Source organism: Hyaena hyaena, unplaced genomic scaffold (genome assembly GCF_003009895.1).
Source record: "Hyaena hyaena isolate Hyena2069 unplaced genomic scaffold, ASM300989v1 scaffold_124, whole genome shotgun sequence".
In the NCBI taxonomy this organism is placed as follows: Eukaryota; Metazoa; Chordata; class Mammalia; order Carnivora; family Hyaenidae; genus Hyaena; species Hyaena hyaena.
Window position 1 is genome coordinate 3,294,280 of NW_024080755.1, and position 16,182 is coordinate 3,310,461.

Here is a 16,182-nt window from a genome sequence, read left to right on the forward strand (position 1 = left end):
GCCCTTAATCTTGGTTCTGAAACGTAAGTTGCTAGAGTAACAGAAAACTAGGGGAGCACCATGGGGCCTCTGGTGGTGGTTTTGTTTTTTGAGATCGTGTGATCAGAGCTGCGATAAGGGCCTAAGCACAGAACTGGCTGGGCCTCTGGAAAAGGGAAGGTGATCCCGCAGTCAGTGCTGTATGTTGTAATCCCAAGAGCTCTGTCTAAACAAAGCATTTTAGGATCCCAAGAGGTTATTTTCTCTATCTTTGTTTTTTAGAGGGGCTAAATTTAACCCTTTTAGGATTAAGGAATGCACATGTTGTGATGGGCACTGGGTGATTATAGTAAAAACTTTAAATGGTAGCCTGCTTTTTAAAAAAAAAGTTAACCCCTTTAAAAACAGTAGTGGTCTATACTTTTCTAAAGGTAACTGTGTGGAAGATTCTAAAATATTTATTGAATTGTTTAAATTTAAATCTCAATTTTTATTTTTTTAAGTTTATTTATTTGAGAGAGAGAGAGTGAGCATGAGCCAGGGAGGGGCAGAGAGAGAGAGAGAGAGAGAGGGAGAGAATCCCAAGCAGGCTCTGTGCCATCAGTGTGGAGCCTGACAACAAGGCTCGATCCCACAAACTGTGAGATGATGACATGAGCTGAAATCTAGAGTTGGATGACTAACTGACTAAGACACCCAAATGTCCCTAAATCTCTACTTAGAAAAATTGGATTTAAGAGACAGAAATCGACTTCCAGGTAAGATGGTATCCTGAGTTTATGCTTTGCTATACAGATCACAATCCTTATCTGAATCCTTTGGGACCATATTTGTCTCAGAATTCAGGGTTGAGAGTTTTCAAAAGGCTGTTTCATGTACTCCATACATACCCAGTGAGTCTGGGGCATTACCCCATAATACAGTACATTAGTATTTCCTAAAGAATCATATGAATATTCATACTAAGAGAGGTAAATGATGATTACCATAGCCTCCTATCAGCTCAGGGCATATTAGGCCATTAAAGGAGTTTGTAACAAACAAAAAAATTAACTTGGCAGGTTTCATTGATTTTTGGGATTTTGGAGTTGTGGATAATGAAGTTAAGGGCTATTGGGATTAGGCTCCATTCCAAGCCCAGGAAGGGGATAGGGGTTTTTGTTGTTGTTGTTGTTTTTTAAAGAAAAGAAAAGAAAGAAAAAGAAAGAGGAAACAAAGCCGTTGCCAGGCCTAGGGGAGAGAAGCATCTTCATGGAACATAAATGGACAGTATGTTGAACTGAGGCCAGAGGCCTCCTCGGTCCTCTGGGTCCAGAATCAGGCCATGGGAGGTGGAGATTTGGCCTTTGCACAGTAAAGGGAACTAAAAGGGCTCCAGGAGAGATGGGGGCCTGGAGCCGTGCTCAGTGCAACTTGCCACCTCATGAGAGGAGGCTTGGTAGGTTGTCCCCTCTCTGTGGGGTCATCATGCATAAAGAATTCTCCTGTTTAGCCAGGAGCCCCTGCCTCAAGAAATGCTGATCTGGGCAAAAGGTAAGGATCCGAATTAACATGATGGCACTCAGCATGACGTAGTTGGGGTTGATAGGAGAGACACTTGGGGAGAATAATGGAAGATGGGTGCCCGGTATCTTGAGTAAGGGATCCAGTAGAGAGTGGAGTCGGTGACCTAGGACAACCAGAGGCGGGGCAAGACTTGGGAAACAAACGTTGATCAGTTTTGGAAATGCTGAAGTTGAGGGACTAGCGTGTCAGTAGCTGGGAGATGTTATATTTTTGGGTCATGAACTCAGAGCACAAGAGTGGCATTAGAAACGTGTAGTTAAACATAGCAGTAGTTCAGATGAGAAGAGAGGATGACGTTTTCTAGACTTCACGGAGAAGGGGAAGAGAGCTAAGGGCAGAACGTTGGGACACACCACCGTCTTTAGGGACAGAAAGAGATGCCAACAAAGAAGACTGAGCAGGAGCACTTAGAGGTGAGGGAAGAGCCCAGAGTCGTGGGAAATCATCACAGGAGTGAGTGTTAGCGTCCTGTTCTTAGAGATAAGTTTGTTCTCTCCATCCTCAGGGGGCCCTTGTGTTACTCTGCCTGAGCAGTCCCATTGGGCTTTTACTCTCTGTCCTATCCCAGGCAGCTCACAGTCCTCACAGTTCAAGTGACCACGACACCGTTTGTACCCTGCTAACTCAGAGGAGAGTCTAGGCTTAAAGAATGGATTAAAATATGCATGTTCTGGTAAACTCTAACGATGTTAAAAGATGGTAGGAAAGGGGCTCTTAGAGCCTGAAACAGATGAGAGAGGAGTGAATGAAGGAAAGGTCCTCCTCCTAGAAGGGACGCAGCAGGAAGCTAGCCTTGCAGAGGAGGGGGCTCCCCTCTTGAGAGTGAGGAATGTGGAGGTGCAGACGCGGTACGCCACTACAAGGTTACTTTAGAAGAGCTGGCTCTTGCGCATCAGCTTTCAGACATCCCTGGGGGAGATTTTGCCGCCTTGATAACTGTTAAGGAATAACTATGTCTGACGAACGCATACTATCCTGTTTTGGAGATTAAAACTGGCAATCGTCTATAACTAGGTTTGGGCACGTTTTCAATTTTTTTGAGAGTGTTATTAATATGACTAGATAATTACTAACATTCTGTATAAGAATTGCTAACCAACAGTTGCTCAGCATTGCAAGCAGAAGAGGCAGCAGGGGTCTAACGGGAGAGCCTCTTGTTAAAAACTGCTTCTCTGCCGCCCCAGCGATTCTCCAGCAACGCAGGCGGGGGGGGGGGGGGGGGGGGGGGGGGGGCTGAGGTATACTCATGGAAGAAGGGCAGTGACACCAGTTCCACCTGGATGCACGCCCCGTGTGTGAACCTGGAGGTTACCGTTTATATTTGAGCATCAGAGCTCATTCAGCCATGTAACAGATACTTCTTGAGACCTTCTATGCCGGGGACTGTGCAGCACGAGAGATACAGGAGGAAACAAACCAAACATCTCTGCCATCATGAGCTTCCGTGATAACGGGGAGGACAGATAGTAAACGTCCGCATAATTCTGTATTATGTAGTATGTCCGGAAGTAATACATGGCTGTGGGAAATAAAAGTCGGGCACAGGAAGGGTGGTGGGGGGAGTGCTCAGGAGAGGCGATTGTGGTGAGAGGCCTGGGGAGAGGGTGTGTGGGCAGACAGGACAACTAGAAGGGAATCCCGAGGGGGAAGCGTTCCTGACGTGTTGAGGAGCAGCAAGAAGGCCAGTGTGGGCGGAGCGCAGTAAACAAGGAGAGGAAAGTAGGAGGTGAAGGCAGTGGAGGGAAGGTGAGAGTCTAGGTTTGGACCCATTGAATTTGAGATGCCCAGTGGAAATTCAGGAGGAAATGTTGGGATTGGAAAGTCTAGAATTGGGGAGAGAGCCGGACTGGAAATACCCATTTGGGAAGGAGGGGTTGGCATATGGATGCTATCTGAAGCCATGACACTGGATGAAATCATTGAGGGAATGAATTTAGTTAGAGAAGGGGATCAAGAGCTGAGCCCCAGACGTTAACAAGTCAAAAGGTCAGAAAGGAACCAGCAGAAAAGATAAAGAAGGAACAACCTGTAAAAGCCAAGAACAGTGCATCAGCGAGGACGACAGAGTGGTCAACTGGGTCAGATGCTGCGCAGAGGTGAAGATAAAGACCACGAGTCCACCTTGGGCTTAGTAAAGTGGAGGTCATTGGTCACCCTGAAGATAGTTTATGTAGAGTAGTTGGGCGGGGTGGGGGGGGGGGGTGCTAAAGCCTGACTGGAATGGGCCAGGGAGAGAAGGGGACAAGGTGGGCTGGAGGCAGTGAGGAGTCCAAAGAACAGGACGCTGGCTGGCAGAGGAAGAGGTGTCAAGGGAAGGCGTTAGAGGACAGATCTATCAGTATGTTTCTATGCTGGCGGGAGCGCCCCACGGCAGGAGGGGAGGCGGGGAGAGCTTCTGGAGCAGTGTGTGTTTGCTTAGCTCTCCTCTCCTTCCCTGTCAGCCTCAGAGCTTGGTAGTTTTGCTTTCTCTCCGGGAAGTCGTTAGCTCAGTGTGGGCAGGACTGCTGTGAGCAGCTTCGTCCTTAGTTCCTTGTGTTCACAAGTGGAGCAGGAGCAGCTTAAAGTTGCAGTCAGCTTGTGAGACTCACGTGAAGAGGCGTTTCGATAGCCGTAATTTTGAAAAGGCCTAAAATCTGTAAGATCCTGTTATGTCTGACTACAGTCCAGTTACCAGTCTGCACTTCTGATTTTCCTCCAGCTTTATTGAGGTATAATTGACAAAATTGTCCACTTCCAAATTCGATAGAACAGGAACACCTCTCCTCTTTTTATAAAATTTAAAATCAAAGTTTGAACTAGCTTTTGTTCTCATTTTTTAAATCCTGTTCATCACCTAGTAATAATTATTTTGTAAGACACTCTAACGGGCATGTAGTAACTGTTTGCTCTTCGTGAGAATCTACCACTTAGTGTAGGGATACAACCCGTGTGTTGAAAACATGGAATTAGCCTGCATATAGCTAAAAGAATCTTTGTGTACCTCTCAGAGTATTTGCCTTGTGTGTTGAACCCCATGAACTTGTACATCAGACCCTTGACTTTAAGCAGGTAGCCTTCTTCAGGACCTCTTAACATACTCCCATCTTCTTCCTCAGATTTGTCAGTTAGACTGCACATTTCCTGCAGCCTCTGCTGATTGCTTCAAATTTAATCTCTGGTCCCAAAGAGTATGTTTTTATGCTGATTCCGTTAGTATGTGTGAGGAGAGGAGGAGAAAGAGTGATTGAAATGTCCAGCTTTTAAGATTCCCAGTAGAGCAGACTCTTGACATCGTCTCAACCCAAATGCTCCGTTAACTGGCACGAATGAATATTTAGCACAGGTAGCTGTAGAGTAATGCCCCTGGAGCATAGCAGATGTGTACTTTGCAATATTTTAAATCTCAGATGCTGATGTTCAAAGCATTAATAAACCTCAACCAGAGTGTTTTTTATTCTTCAGTTATATTGGGTAAGAACTTACTGTCACTATGATCCAAACCTGAATTTCCCACCCCTAAATCTTCAGGATGTCCTGTCCTGTGTTATTTTCTTATCCTCTATGATAGCTTTCTCTCTTTAAGTTTATTTTTATTTATTATGAGAAGGGGCAGGGACAGAGAGGGGCAGACAGCGGGACAGAGAAAATCCCAAGCTGTGCGCTGTCAGCTCAGAGGCCTATACAGGGCTCGATCTCCTGAACCATTGGGATCATGACCTAGGCCAAAATCAGGAGTCAGATGCTTGACGGACTGAGCCACCCAGGAGCCCCTCTGTGGTAGCTTTCTAATCCTTGAAACCACAGCTAGCTGTGCTTTCTAATATCAGGTGTCTGCATGGCCATTTTATTAATAAATCTTTGAGGTTTTCTTTTAACCACCGTGCATGAGCAGTAGCAGTCACTTCTGCACTTATACTGGGACATTTAACAAGCAGACAGTAATAATAATGAATTTTCTTTCTCTTCCTAATTATTTAGCTCTGTAAGAAGCATCATTTTGGAATCAATAAACCAGAGAAGATTGTACCATCTCCAGATGACTCAAAGTTCCTACTGAAGACCTTTACGCATATTAAATCCAATGTGTCTGCTCCTAATAAAAAGAAAGTAAGAGTTTCAATGATATGGGCTTGGAATTCATCTTTGATTACTTTTAGATTGAAGGGTAATTTCTTTCCCAGGAAGCTTGTTTTCAAACTGTTTGTCCCGTGCACGGTTCTTGGGATTATTTTCACTCCCTCCACCACCACCCCCGCCAGGAAGTTGGGTGTTATCCACATAATGCTGTACGTTGAATTCCTGCAGTAATAGTAGATTAATTTCTTACAGGTTAAGGAAAGTAAAGAAAAGGAGAAGCTGGAGAGGAGATTACTTGAGGAGTTGCTGAAAATGTTTATGGACTCAGAATCCTTTTACTATAGCTTGACTTATGACCTAACCAATTCGGTGCAAAGGCAAAGCAGTGGGGAGACAGACCCCCGTCCCCTCTGGCAGAAGGTACTTCTCTCACAGCTCAGGGCAGCCTTTGCCCCCCAGAACGATTTTTGGACCCTTTTGACTTCTATGGGAAAATACAACATGTTTCTGAACTGTTCATTCTCTACCTTTTCCAGGTTGATGACCGATTTTTTTGGAATAAATATATGATACAAGATCTTACTGAGATTGGTGTGAGTAGTTGTTTCTAAAATATCCTAAAGGTAGTTATGGTTGTTAAGCAAATTTTTAAAAACTGTAATAAAATGAATTCAGAATCTCACTAAAATGGGGACACCTGGCTGGCTCAGTCGGTAGAGCATGTGACTTTTGATCTCAGAGTTGTGAATTTAAGCCCCACACTGGGCATGGAGTCAACTTAAAAAAAAAAAAAAATCTCACTATAATGTTTTCTTCTCTAGGATGGGAATCATTCAGCTAGGAATGCCAAGGCATTGTTTTAAGACCTCTACTGCCTCGCCACAGGCCTAGTTTTTAGCAAGTTCCCATGGGATAGAAGTAATTTAAGCTGCGGAACTAATGTCCCCAGAGTTCCTAGGAGACAGAGGTTTTGTCTGCACCCATTGGAAATGTTGAAATGTGCTTTGTCTTCAATGATGCCAGTCGCTTCCCTTTCCAGTTTCCTCATCTGGGGATTGGAGTAGACAGATCTCTGAGGACATTCCAGTACTGCCAGTATTTGAATCAGGGAAGAGAGGGAATGTATCGAGATTATTGTATGAGGACCCTTCCAGTTTAATGATTATTTTGTTCCTTCACTCTGTCGCCTGTGTTGAAGAATTATACCCATCCAAGGACATGTCAGTCAGTCAAGAAATATGTGTGTCAGGCCTACTATGTGCCAGTTACTATTTTGGACACAAAGTGGGCCAACAGCTGAATGGATAACATTATTTTTTCATTAACTTTTCAAAAATTTCAAACCTTTTGGGGCGCCTGGGTGGCTTAGTCGGTTAAGCGTCCGACTTTCGCTTGGGTCATGATCTCGCGGTTCGTGGGTTTGGGTCCCGCGTCGGGCTCTGTGCTGACTGCCAGCTCAGAGCCTGGAGCCTGTTTCAGTCTGTGACTCCCTCTCTCTCTGACCCTCCCCTGCTCATGCTGTCTCTCTCTCTCTCTCCTAGAAATAAATAAAAACATTTAAAAAAAAAAATTTCAAACCTTTTTTCTCCTTTCTAGCTCTCCCCCTTGGTGGTGGTTAGTGGAAATGATTTTGACTTTAGCAGTGTCTACCATGAGATATCCTTCATGAGAATGAGGCTTGAAAATGTTCTCACCTCTTTGTATGATGCTGATCAAACCATGACCACTGAAACTCAGTGATGGGGAGAAAAATGAGGGTGACAATAATGCATATTTTTCCTGCTTGCTGACGTACTGAGTTCTGATGTGTTCTGCAGGGTTTTGTCAGGCCCTTCGAATTACCATTTAAAACTGATGGCTTGCAGGAGACGTGGTGTTTGGCCGCGTACGTTTCTCTGTTCCTGTCAAGAGTTTTGCATTGTTGCTAGAACAAAAATACAGATAATGAGGATGGTGGTAAGAATAATGAATGCATATAGACCCTTCGAAATTTTCAATTCTAACCACCTTCCTAACATCGTATCTGCCACTCCATAAAACAAAACAAAACTGTGAGGCAGGTCCTGCCTGGCTTATGTGATTGTGGATGATGAGGTGGGTTTGAAGGTCATGCTGAGGTTAAGGCTGGATACAGTTGTGGAGATGAGAGAGAGAGAGAGAGAGAGAGAGAGAGAAAGGGAGAGAGAGAGAGAGAGAGAGACACCAACACCCTGGAACGCTTTTTACCCTTCACTCTCCCTGCAGACAGTCAGCTGGGAAACCGGAGTATTCTTAGCCTCAAAGGCACAGAAGGGGAAATGTCTAGCTGTAATTAATACTCTCCTAATTATGTTGGGTGACTTTGTAAAATAAGATATTTATGGAAAGGATTTTTTTTTCTTTTTTTTCTTTCTTTTTTTTTTTTTTTGGTTTACTATATGGATTTAGTTTGGCAAGGCAAATTTTTTCTAAACTAGAAAATAGTTGGACATCTGCGCTTTGTAGTAAGGGGATCAGAATTGGTTGTATGTTATTAAAGTCTTGATACAATAGTGAGTTAAAAATCAGCCTGTAAGTGTTTTTTTTCCCCGTACCAATGAGAATAATCATAGTAACTATGTTTGTGAAATCCTTATAATAAGGCAGGTACTATGCCAAACACTTTTTACATTTTAGTCATTCACTCAACCTAATGTGATAATAGTTTTTCCTGTTTCTCAAAGCAGGATGGTGTGGCATGGTGAGGGTAAGTGATTCATCAGAGCGAGTTCGTAAGTGCCGTGGGTCCTCTCAGGCGGCTCTTTTTATTTATTTATTTATTTTGTAAGTGATCTCAACACCCAATGTGGGGCTCAAAGTCATGACCCTGAGATCAAGAGTCATAGCTATCTCTGTCCAGCCAGGCACCCCCCAGGCAGCTCTTTTTGAATGCTCGCCCTAGAGAAAAAGGCTCTCCCCTTTGTCTTCCTCCCTCTTTCCCTCCCTCCTCCTGCCATTCTCCAATAAGCAGAAAACATGGTTAAAAACTAGAAGGTTTCAGCTTTTAGTAAACGGACAAATATGTGCTGGCTTCTGTGTGGGTTTAAGAAAGCACCAGGGCTGAACAGAATAGAACCAACATGATGTGCATATTGTTTTCAGACACCAGATGTGGACTTTTGGATTCTCCCCATTATCCAAGGTTTCGTGCAGATTGAAGAACTTGTGGTTAATTATAATGAATCATCTGATGATGAGAAAAGCAGCCCAGAGACGCCCCCTCAGGAGTCCACCTGTGTAGATGACATTCACCCACGATTTCTAGTGGCTCTCATTTCACGCCGAAGTAGGCACAGAGCAGGTGAGTAGAAGGGCTGAAATCATGTGCAAGTTAAATTCAGACGAGAACGGGGAAAGCGGCAGATGTGTTGAAATGCTAATGACAATAATGGATTTGGAAGCATAATTGGTTTCAAAGTGCTCAGTGACTCTAAATAGTGTGGTGTAATTGGAGACCAATTTTTGGAGGGAGGTGATTGGGGGAGAGTTAACAAAAGCAGAAAGAGAAAGAGGTATATATATGGAGAAGACAGTCATGGGATGTGCTTCTAAATACCATTGTTCCCACTGACAGCCTGTATCACGGTGATAAATCCTTCCTGAGTGCTAGCACCTTTGGGAAAACCCTCGCCTTACAGTTCACTGAAAGTAGCTTCACTTCAACTTTTACAAAACAATGATATATATGGTTACGAGTTTGGAGGAAGCTGATGCTGTTCTGGCTGGAAGTTGCACATTAGATCCTTAAAGCTCTCCTGGAAGATGGATTTGGTTAAGAAGCATATCTAATCAGGGACGCCTGGGTGGCTCAGTTGGTTAAGCGTCCAGCTTCGGCTCAGGTCATGATCTCACGGTGGTTCGTGGGTTCGAGCCCCACATCGGGCTCTGTGCTGACAGCTCAGAGCTGGAACCCACTTCGGATTCTGTGTCTCTGTCTCCCACTACCCCTCCCCTGCTCACGCTCTGTGTCTTTCTCTCTCAAAAATAAACATTAAAAAAAATTTAAAAAGCACTTCTAATCAGACTAAATAATGTTTTTTTCCCCTCTGTCTTCTGTTTGAATTTTCTTTTAGGAATGCGTTATAAACGAAGAGGAGTGGATAAAAATGGAAATGTTGCCAATTATGTGGAAACTGAGCAGTTAATTCATGTTCATAATCATACTTTGTCATTTATTCAAACACGAGGCTCTGTGCCTGTCTTTTGGAGCCAGGTTGGGTATCGATATAATCCGCGACCTCGGCTGGACAAAAGTAAGCACGTCCATCACTTAGTTTGCCATGATGATTTGAGAGAGTATTGTTTAAAAATATTAGGTACTTTATAGGTTTGGATTTGCTTGGCCAGATACTTCATTTAAAACCAACCATTTAATCCACTTAGTGAGATGTAATAGAGATATCGTAATTGCAAGACTATTAATGGTTGTTGACAATTTAAGTACTTTGTTTAACAATAAAAAATGCTCTAACAATAGAGAAAAGCATAGCTTATTTCACAGATTTTAATTGCTTCGTTGGAGACTACTTTATGAAATGTTTACTTTTGGAAAAGGGTAAATGTACCCAATATTAAAAGAAGCAGGGAATATGCTCAGAAGGTATCTACAAAAAATAGATACGATGCCTTTACTTAAGTGTCTTGCTGCGTAAGGTTTATTGTTGTTTTAACTATTGAAGATTTCATTTCTTCCAGCATTTTAACTGGAGCGCTGGAATGACTAAATCATGTCAGTCTAATCAGATTACTCAATGAGGTTGATTTTAAAAATCGTTTATAGAATATTTTTCTCTCAAAACTCAATAGATATTTATAAGAATCCAGTAAGCCTTCAGTTTATAGTATTCATATTTTTAGAGTTTTTATTCTCTTCCTACAAACGACAGGGAACCCGTTCTGACGCTAGGCTGGACGCATGCACAATAAAGGTCCCGTGTGCATTTCCAGTGTGGTCTGGGGCAGTCTAACTGGGGAAAAAAGCAATCAGAGATCTTTAGCGTAGCATTCTATTTTAAAATATTGTTTTTTTGTTTTTTTTTTTTTTTACCATCTTAGTTACATTTGGTTGCCAAGAAATAGTTGAAAAGTAAGAGTAAGGGTGGAATAGGTACTGATTTCTGTCTCCAACATGGGAAGGAAAAATAGATTTTGTATCACTTCTTTGTAGGTGAAAAGGACACTATTGCCTATTTCTGTGCCCATTTCGAAGAACAACTGAAAATTTACAAAAAACAGGTGGGCTTTGATCTGTATTAAAATGTTCCTTCATATTCAGCCATGGTTATGTATCTGTTTCTTTAAATTTCATGAAAGTAGCAATGTACTATTTGTAATTTAAAAAAATGATCTCTTGTCCAAAAAAATGGCATCTTGCCATGAAGTTGAAGAATACATAAGCTAAGAATATTTCTAATATTCTCCAGGAAGAATTATCATTGAATCAGCTTCTTTAGAGTGTTTTTAGATAAGAGCTTAGTCTACCGTCATTAATTATTATAGTTTAAGAAGTATCTAGAGTAAGGAAAGAAAGGCATCTCCATACCACCTGTAGTTCTGCCTCCTGAAGAAAACGATTTGATATGCATCTTTCAATATTTTTTTTCTTTGCCCACCTATCTTATGTATTCATATGTAGGAGGGTGATCATATAGACTAAAATCAACTGAAAACTATTAAGTGAAATTACAAGTTCAGTAAGATGGCCGGATTTCAGATACAGGATTTGTATAGAATAGCCGTAAGTCCGATCTATTAGCAGTGACCAGTCCGAATGTGTAATGCTGTAGGATGCATTTTTCTAACAGCAACAAAAATAAAAAAGGGGCGCTTTTGTGGCTCAGTTAGTTAAACGTCCAACTTCGGCTCAGGTCATGATCTCATGGTTCGTGGGTTCGAGCCCCGTGTTGGGCTCTGTGCTGACAGCTAGCTCGGAGCCTGGAGCCTATTTCAGATTCTGTGGCTCCCTCTCTCTCTGACCCTCCCCTGCTCATGCTGTCTCTCTCTCTCTCTCTCTCTCAGAAATAAATAAAACATTAAAAAAAATTTTAAATAAATAAGGAAGAAATAACCTAAAACCTAATAAACATACAAAAAAAAGATAGCTGTGTATGGGGGCAGGAGATGGGAGGAAGAATTACTAAAGAACACAAAAGAAAACCTGAGTAAATGGAGAGAAAATACCATGTTCCTGGAAGGAAAAACTAATACTGAACAGATTTCAGTTCTTCCAAAATTAATATATAAATTTTGTGCAGTCCCAAGAAAGTCTGAGCAGAAAAATAAAAAACAAACCCTAATGGCCACCTGGGTGGCTCAGTGGAGTGTCAGCCTTCAGCTCAGGTCGTGATCTCACAGTTCATGGGTTTGAGCCCCGTATTGGGCTCACTGCTGTCAGTACATAACCCGCATCGGATCCTCTGCCCTACTGTCTCTCTGTCCCTCCCTTGCTCATGCTCTCTCTTAAAAATAAATAAACCTTAAAAAAAAAAAAAAGCAAACCCTCAGATTGAAAAAATTATAATTTTTAAGTTTGACAATAAGAGAGAAGGGCAGGTAATTGGGGCAGTGAGAACTGTCACACGTTGCTAGGGGAAACCTAAGTTGGTATAGCTATTTCGAATGGTATTATCAATCATAATAAAATATGCTTATACTGTTAATCCAGTAGTTTGGCTTTATGATATCGATCCTACATATTATATCTAGAAGTCATTTCCAGGTGGATGTGGATCTGAATGTAAAAAGTTAAAGTTAAACCATAAACCTTTTAAAGGAAAATATAAAAGGTCTTTTTTTTTTTTTTTTTTTTAAAGACCTAAGGCCTTAGCCCAGCCTCACCATGGCACCCCTAGAACATCTTTTTGATCTTTGGTCTTAATCAGGACTTAAAAAGCATTAACCAATAATGAAAAATATTGATACATTTGACTTTACTAAATTTTTAATTTTTATTGAAGTTTTATCATTTATTTAAACTGTATTAAAATTAAATAGGACTCAAATCACCAACCATGGTGAAAAAAAATTATTTAGAATTTAAGCTTTATTAAAATAAAGAATTTCTGTTTATTAAAAGGCACCACTAAGAGAATGGAAAAGCAGTTCAAAAAGTAAGAGAAGATATTTAAGATTTTTTAATACATATATAGAACCAAAGACTCCTATCTAGAGTTACTAAAAAAAAAAAAAACAAAAAACAAAAAAACCCTCTTAAAAATGCTAAAAACAGATGTACAACCCAAAAGAAAAGGAGACAAAAGACTTAAGCAGATATTCATGAAAAAAAGTGTATTTAATAGGCTCAGGAACATATGAAAAGGTGTTGAACTTCACTTATCATCAGGGAAGTGCAGACTAAAACCTAACTTAGACAAGAGAATGACTAAAATAAAATGATCATGTTTATCAAGCTTCATTAAGGATGTGAAATAAGTGAGACTCTATACAAAACAACTTTAACTGTACCTGAAACACATATTCAATCCAGGAGGCAGGTCCAAGAGCATTTTTTGCAGCATTAAAGTAACCCGATTGTTCAACGGGACATCAGTGGATAAATAAAGGGTGGTACATTTAAAGTGTTGACTTACAGATGCTTAAAACGATGAGGAAGATCTGTGTGTACTAGCATGGAAAGAGCTTAAGATCACACAGAGCGAGAAAAGGCTGTAACAGCATATGGTGTGTTGCCATTTCAAACCCAGAAAACAAAACTGTGTTGTTTATGTACATGTAATTCTTTTCCACATATATGCTGTCACACATATGTGGCATGCACATTTATGTAGGCATACCTTTACATGGGCTGAAAGGGCACACACCAAACTCGTAACCAGTGTTACCTCCCAGGGAAGGGTATGGTTCTGGGTGGTAGTGAGGAGGGATTTGACCTTTATCTATGTTTGAATTTTTTTACAGTGTGAATAAGTTCATGTATCAGCAATATGTGCAATTATAATTAGCATTACAGAAAATAAACCACAATTTATTTTTTAATGTTCATTTATTTTTGAGATAACGCGAGATCGTGTCCTGAGCTGAAGTTGGATGCTTAACCGACTGAGCCACCCAGGTGCCCAAACCACAATTTAAATGTAACTACTAGGGACGCCTTGGCTGGCTCAGCTGGTGAGTGTGCAACCCTTGATCTCAGGATCGTGGGTGGGAGCCCTGTGTCTGGCTCTGTGCTGACAGCTCAGAGCCTGGAACCTGCTTCAGATTCTGTGTCTCCCTCTCTCTCTGACCCTCCCCTGCTCACGCTCTGTCTCTGTCTCCCTCTCAAAAATAAATATTAAAAAAAGTAAACTTGTTTTAAAAAAAGAATTTTAATGATGTCAAGGTGTGCAAAGGAAGCAGAAGAAATCGCCTCCTTACCACCCTCATCCCTGCTCTGTATGGACTTTGAAAGCCTGTTTGTACACATCAGTTTTATTGGCACATGTACTGAGCAGATACCTTCTCCTTTCTGATGGTACCCCAGTAATGTTCCCTTGTCCACCTGCATCCCCTGGGTAATTGCTCTCTGGAAAGTGGGCCCACGTCAGTCTGACTCAGTCCGGGTGGCACCACCATTCCTGTTGCCAGCGATTGGTTTAGCCATTGGCCTGCGTGTGTTCATTGGCAGTTTGGCCAGTGAGGTAGTATGTGAGGGAAGTCTGCTGGGAAGCTTCTGGGCAAGATTTCCTGCTCTAATAAATAAGCAGAGATACGGGACCCAACAGTCCCTCGGTGGTGGTTGTGTGTGGAAGTGACGTACTTCTGCAGCTGTGGCAAAACCATGAATGAACTAGCCTGAGGGCTGACCAGTGTGCCGATGATGGCAGCACAAAAAGATAGAAAGAATTTGATATTGATGCCCCTGAATTAAGCAATTCCGGGACGATGTAACTTCCTCTTCTGAGACCTGAGTCAGTGATTCATCATTTGCAGCTAAAGCCTATTCTGACACATGCATATGTACAAATTTAAAATTAAGTCAAAGGAGGGCTCTGCCATGTGCATTATTCTGCAGCTGTTTTCACTTACTGTTCCATGGCTGTTATTTAACCATTTATCTGTTAGTGGATCCTTAGGATATAGTTTTTGCCACTGTAAAACAGCTTTTATGTACTTTGGGACACTTGTGTGGTTTACAGAACAAATTTCTAGAGGTAGAATGGCTGGACCAAACAGAATACATTTATTCATTTTTTTAAATGTTTTTATTTATATTTAAGAGAGAGACAGAGACAGAGTCTGAGCAGGGGAGGGGCAGAGAGAGAGGGAGACAGAATCTGAAGCAGGTTCCAGGCTCCGAGCTGTCAGCACAGAGCCCGATACAGGGCTCAAGCTCACAAATAGTGAGATCATGACCTGAGCCGAAGTCAGATGCTCAACTGACTGAGCCAACAAGGCGCCCCAAACAGAATGCATTTAAACTTGATACCTACCACTCTTATTCCCCAAAAGATCCCAGCAGTGTACACTGTCAGCAAGAGTGCGAGCCAGTGCCCATCTCCCCATATTCACTAATGCTGACTACATTTAGGATTCAATTTTTGCCTCTGTAGAGATAAAAACTAGTTTTCCGTTTTTAAATTAGTATTTATTTTTTAAAGAGGTTTTATTTAAATTCTATTTAGTTAACATACAGTGTAATATTAGTTTCAGGTGTACAGCCTGGCAATTCAGCACTTCCATACAACAAACAGGTGCTCATCCAAGTGTCCTTTTTAGTCCCCATCACCGGTGTCACCCATCCCTCCACCCATCTCCCCTTCGGTAACCACCAGTTTGTTTTCCACAGTTGGAGTCTGTTTCTTGGTTTGCCTCTCTCTCTTTGATTATTAACAAAGTTGTAGCCTCATGTTTATTGGGTATTTGTATATTTTCTCTTGTGAATTTCCTCCGTATTGTGAATTTTCCTCTTTTTCTTACTGACTTTATAGCACTCTTAATATAGTATCGGTTTAATGTTACAGGTCTAGTCCCCCACATAATCTTTTGTTTCTTTTTGTTGTTTTACCTTTGTTTACTTGTATCATCATTGGGTAAAGAGGTTTTAAGTTTTTATGTTGTCACAATTGTTCATCTTTTCCTTTATGCCCTCTGGGTCTTATCTTATGCTTAGAAAGTCATGTCCAGTCCTACAGTTATGGAAACATCACCCCAGATATTCTTCTAGCTTTTAATAACTTAAAAGTGTATTTAAGTCATTAATGCATCTTATAATTTGTGTATAATGAGATGTAGAGCGTTAAAGTAAGTCTTCCCCCCACTATATAGATAATTCTCCCAGTGCCATTTATAGAATAGTCTGTATTTCTGCCAGAATGATATTGTTAATACTTTAGATTCCTCGATGTGCATAGGTCTGTCTCTAGGCTGGCTATCCTGTTCTATGTGTCATTCACCTGTTTCTACAAGAGTACTTCTGTCTTAATTGCTATAGATTTAGAGTATGTTTTGCTTTCCAATGGGACAAGTCCTCCTTTATTATTAGTCTTCAAAACTTTTTCCATATATTGGGGCGCCTGGGTGGCTTAGTCGGTTAAGCGTCCGACTTTCGCTTGGGTCATGATCTCA

General features: G+C 41.5%; 1 protein-coding gene across 3 annotated transcripts in view; it reads left to right on the plus strand.

The window, feature by feature from the left end:
* Nucleotides 1-16,182, plus strand: part of INPP5F (inositol polyphosphate-5-phosphatase F) — an 85,523-nt gene that overhangs the window by 43,379 nt on the left and 25,962 nt on the right. For 2 of the 3 annotated variants that reach the window (XM_039237328.1, XM_039237329.1), the window contains exons 4-9: nucleotides 5,503-5,631; nucleotides 5,854-6,021; nucleotides 6,138-6,194; nucleotides 8,722-8,920; nucleotides 9,693-9,872; nucleotides 10,787-10,854. In XM_039237328.1, coding sequence (XP_039093259.1) covers nucleotides 5,503-5,631; nucleotides 5,854-6,021; nucleotides 6,138-6,194; nucleotides 8,722-8,920; nucleotides 9,693-9,872; nucleotides 10,787-10,854 — 801 coding nt within the window. Of the gene's footprint in view, nucleotides 1-5,502; nucleotides 5,632-5,853; nucleotides 6,022-6,137; nucleotides 6,195-8,721; nucleotides 8,921-9,692; nucleotides 9,873-10,786; nucleotides 10,855-16,182 lie in introns of those variants that run through there. The other variant, XM_039237331.1, reaches the window with a different exon arrangement.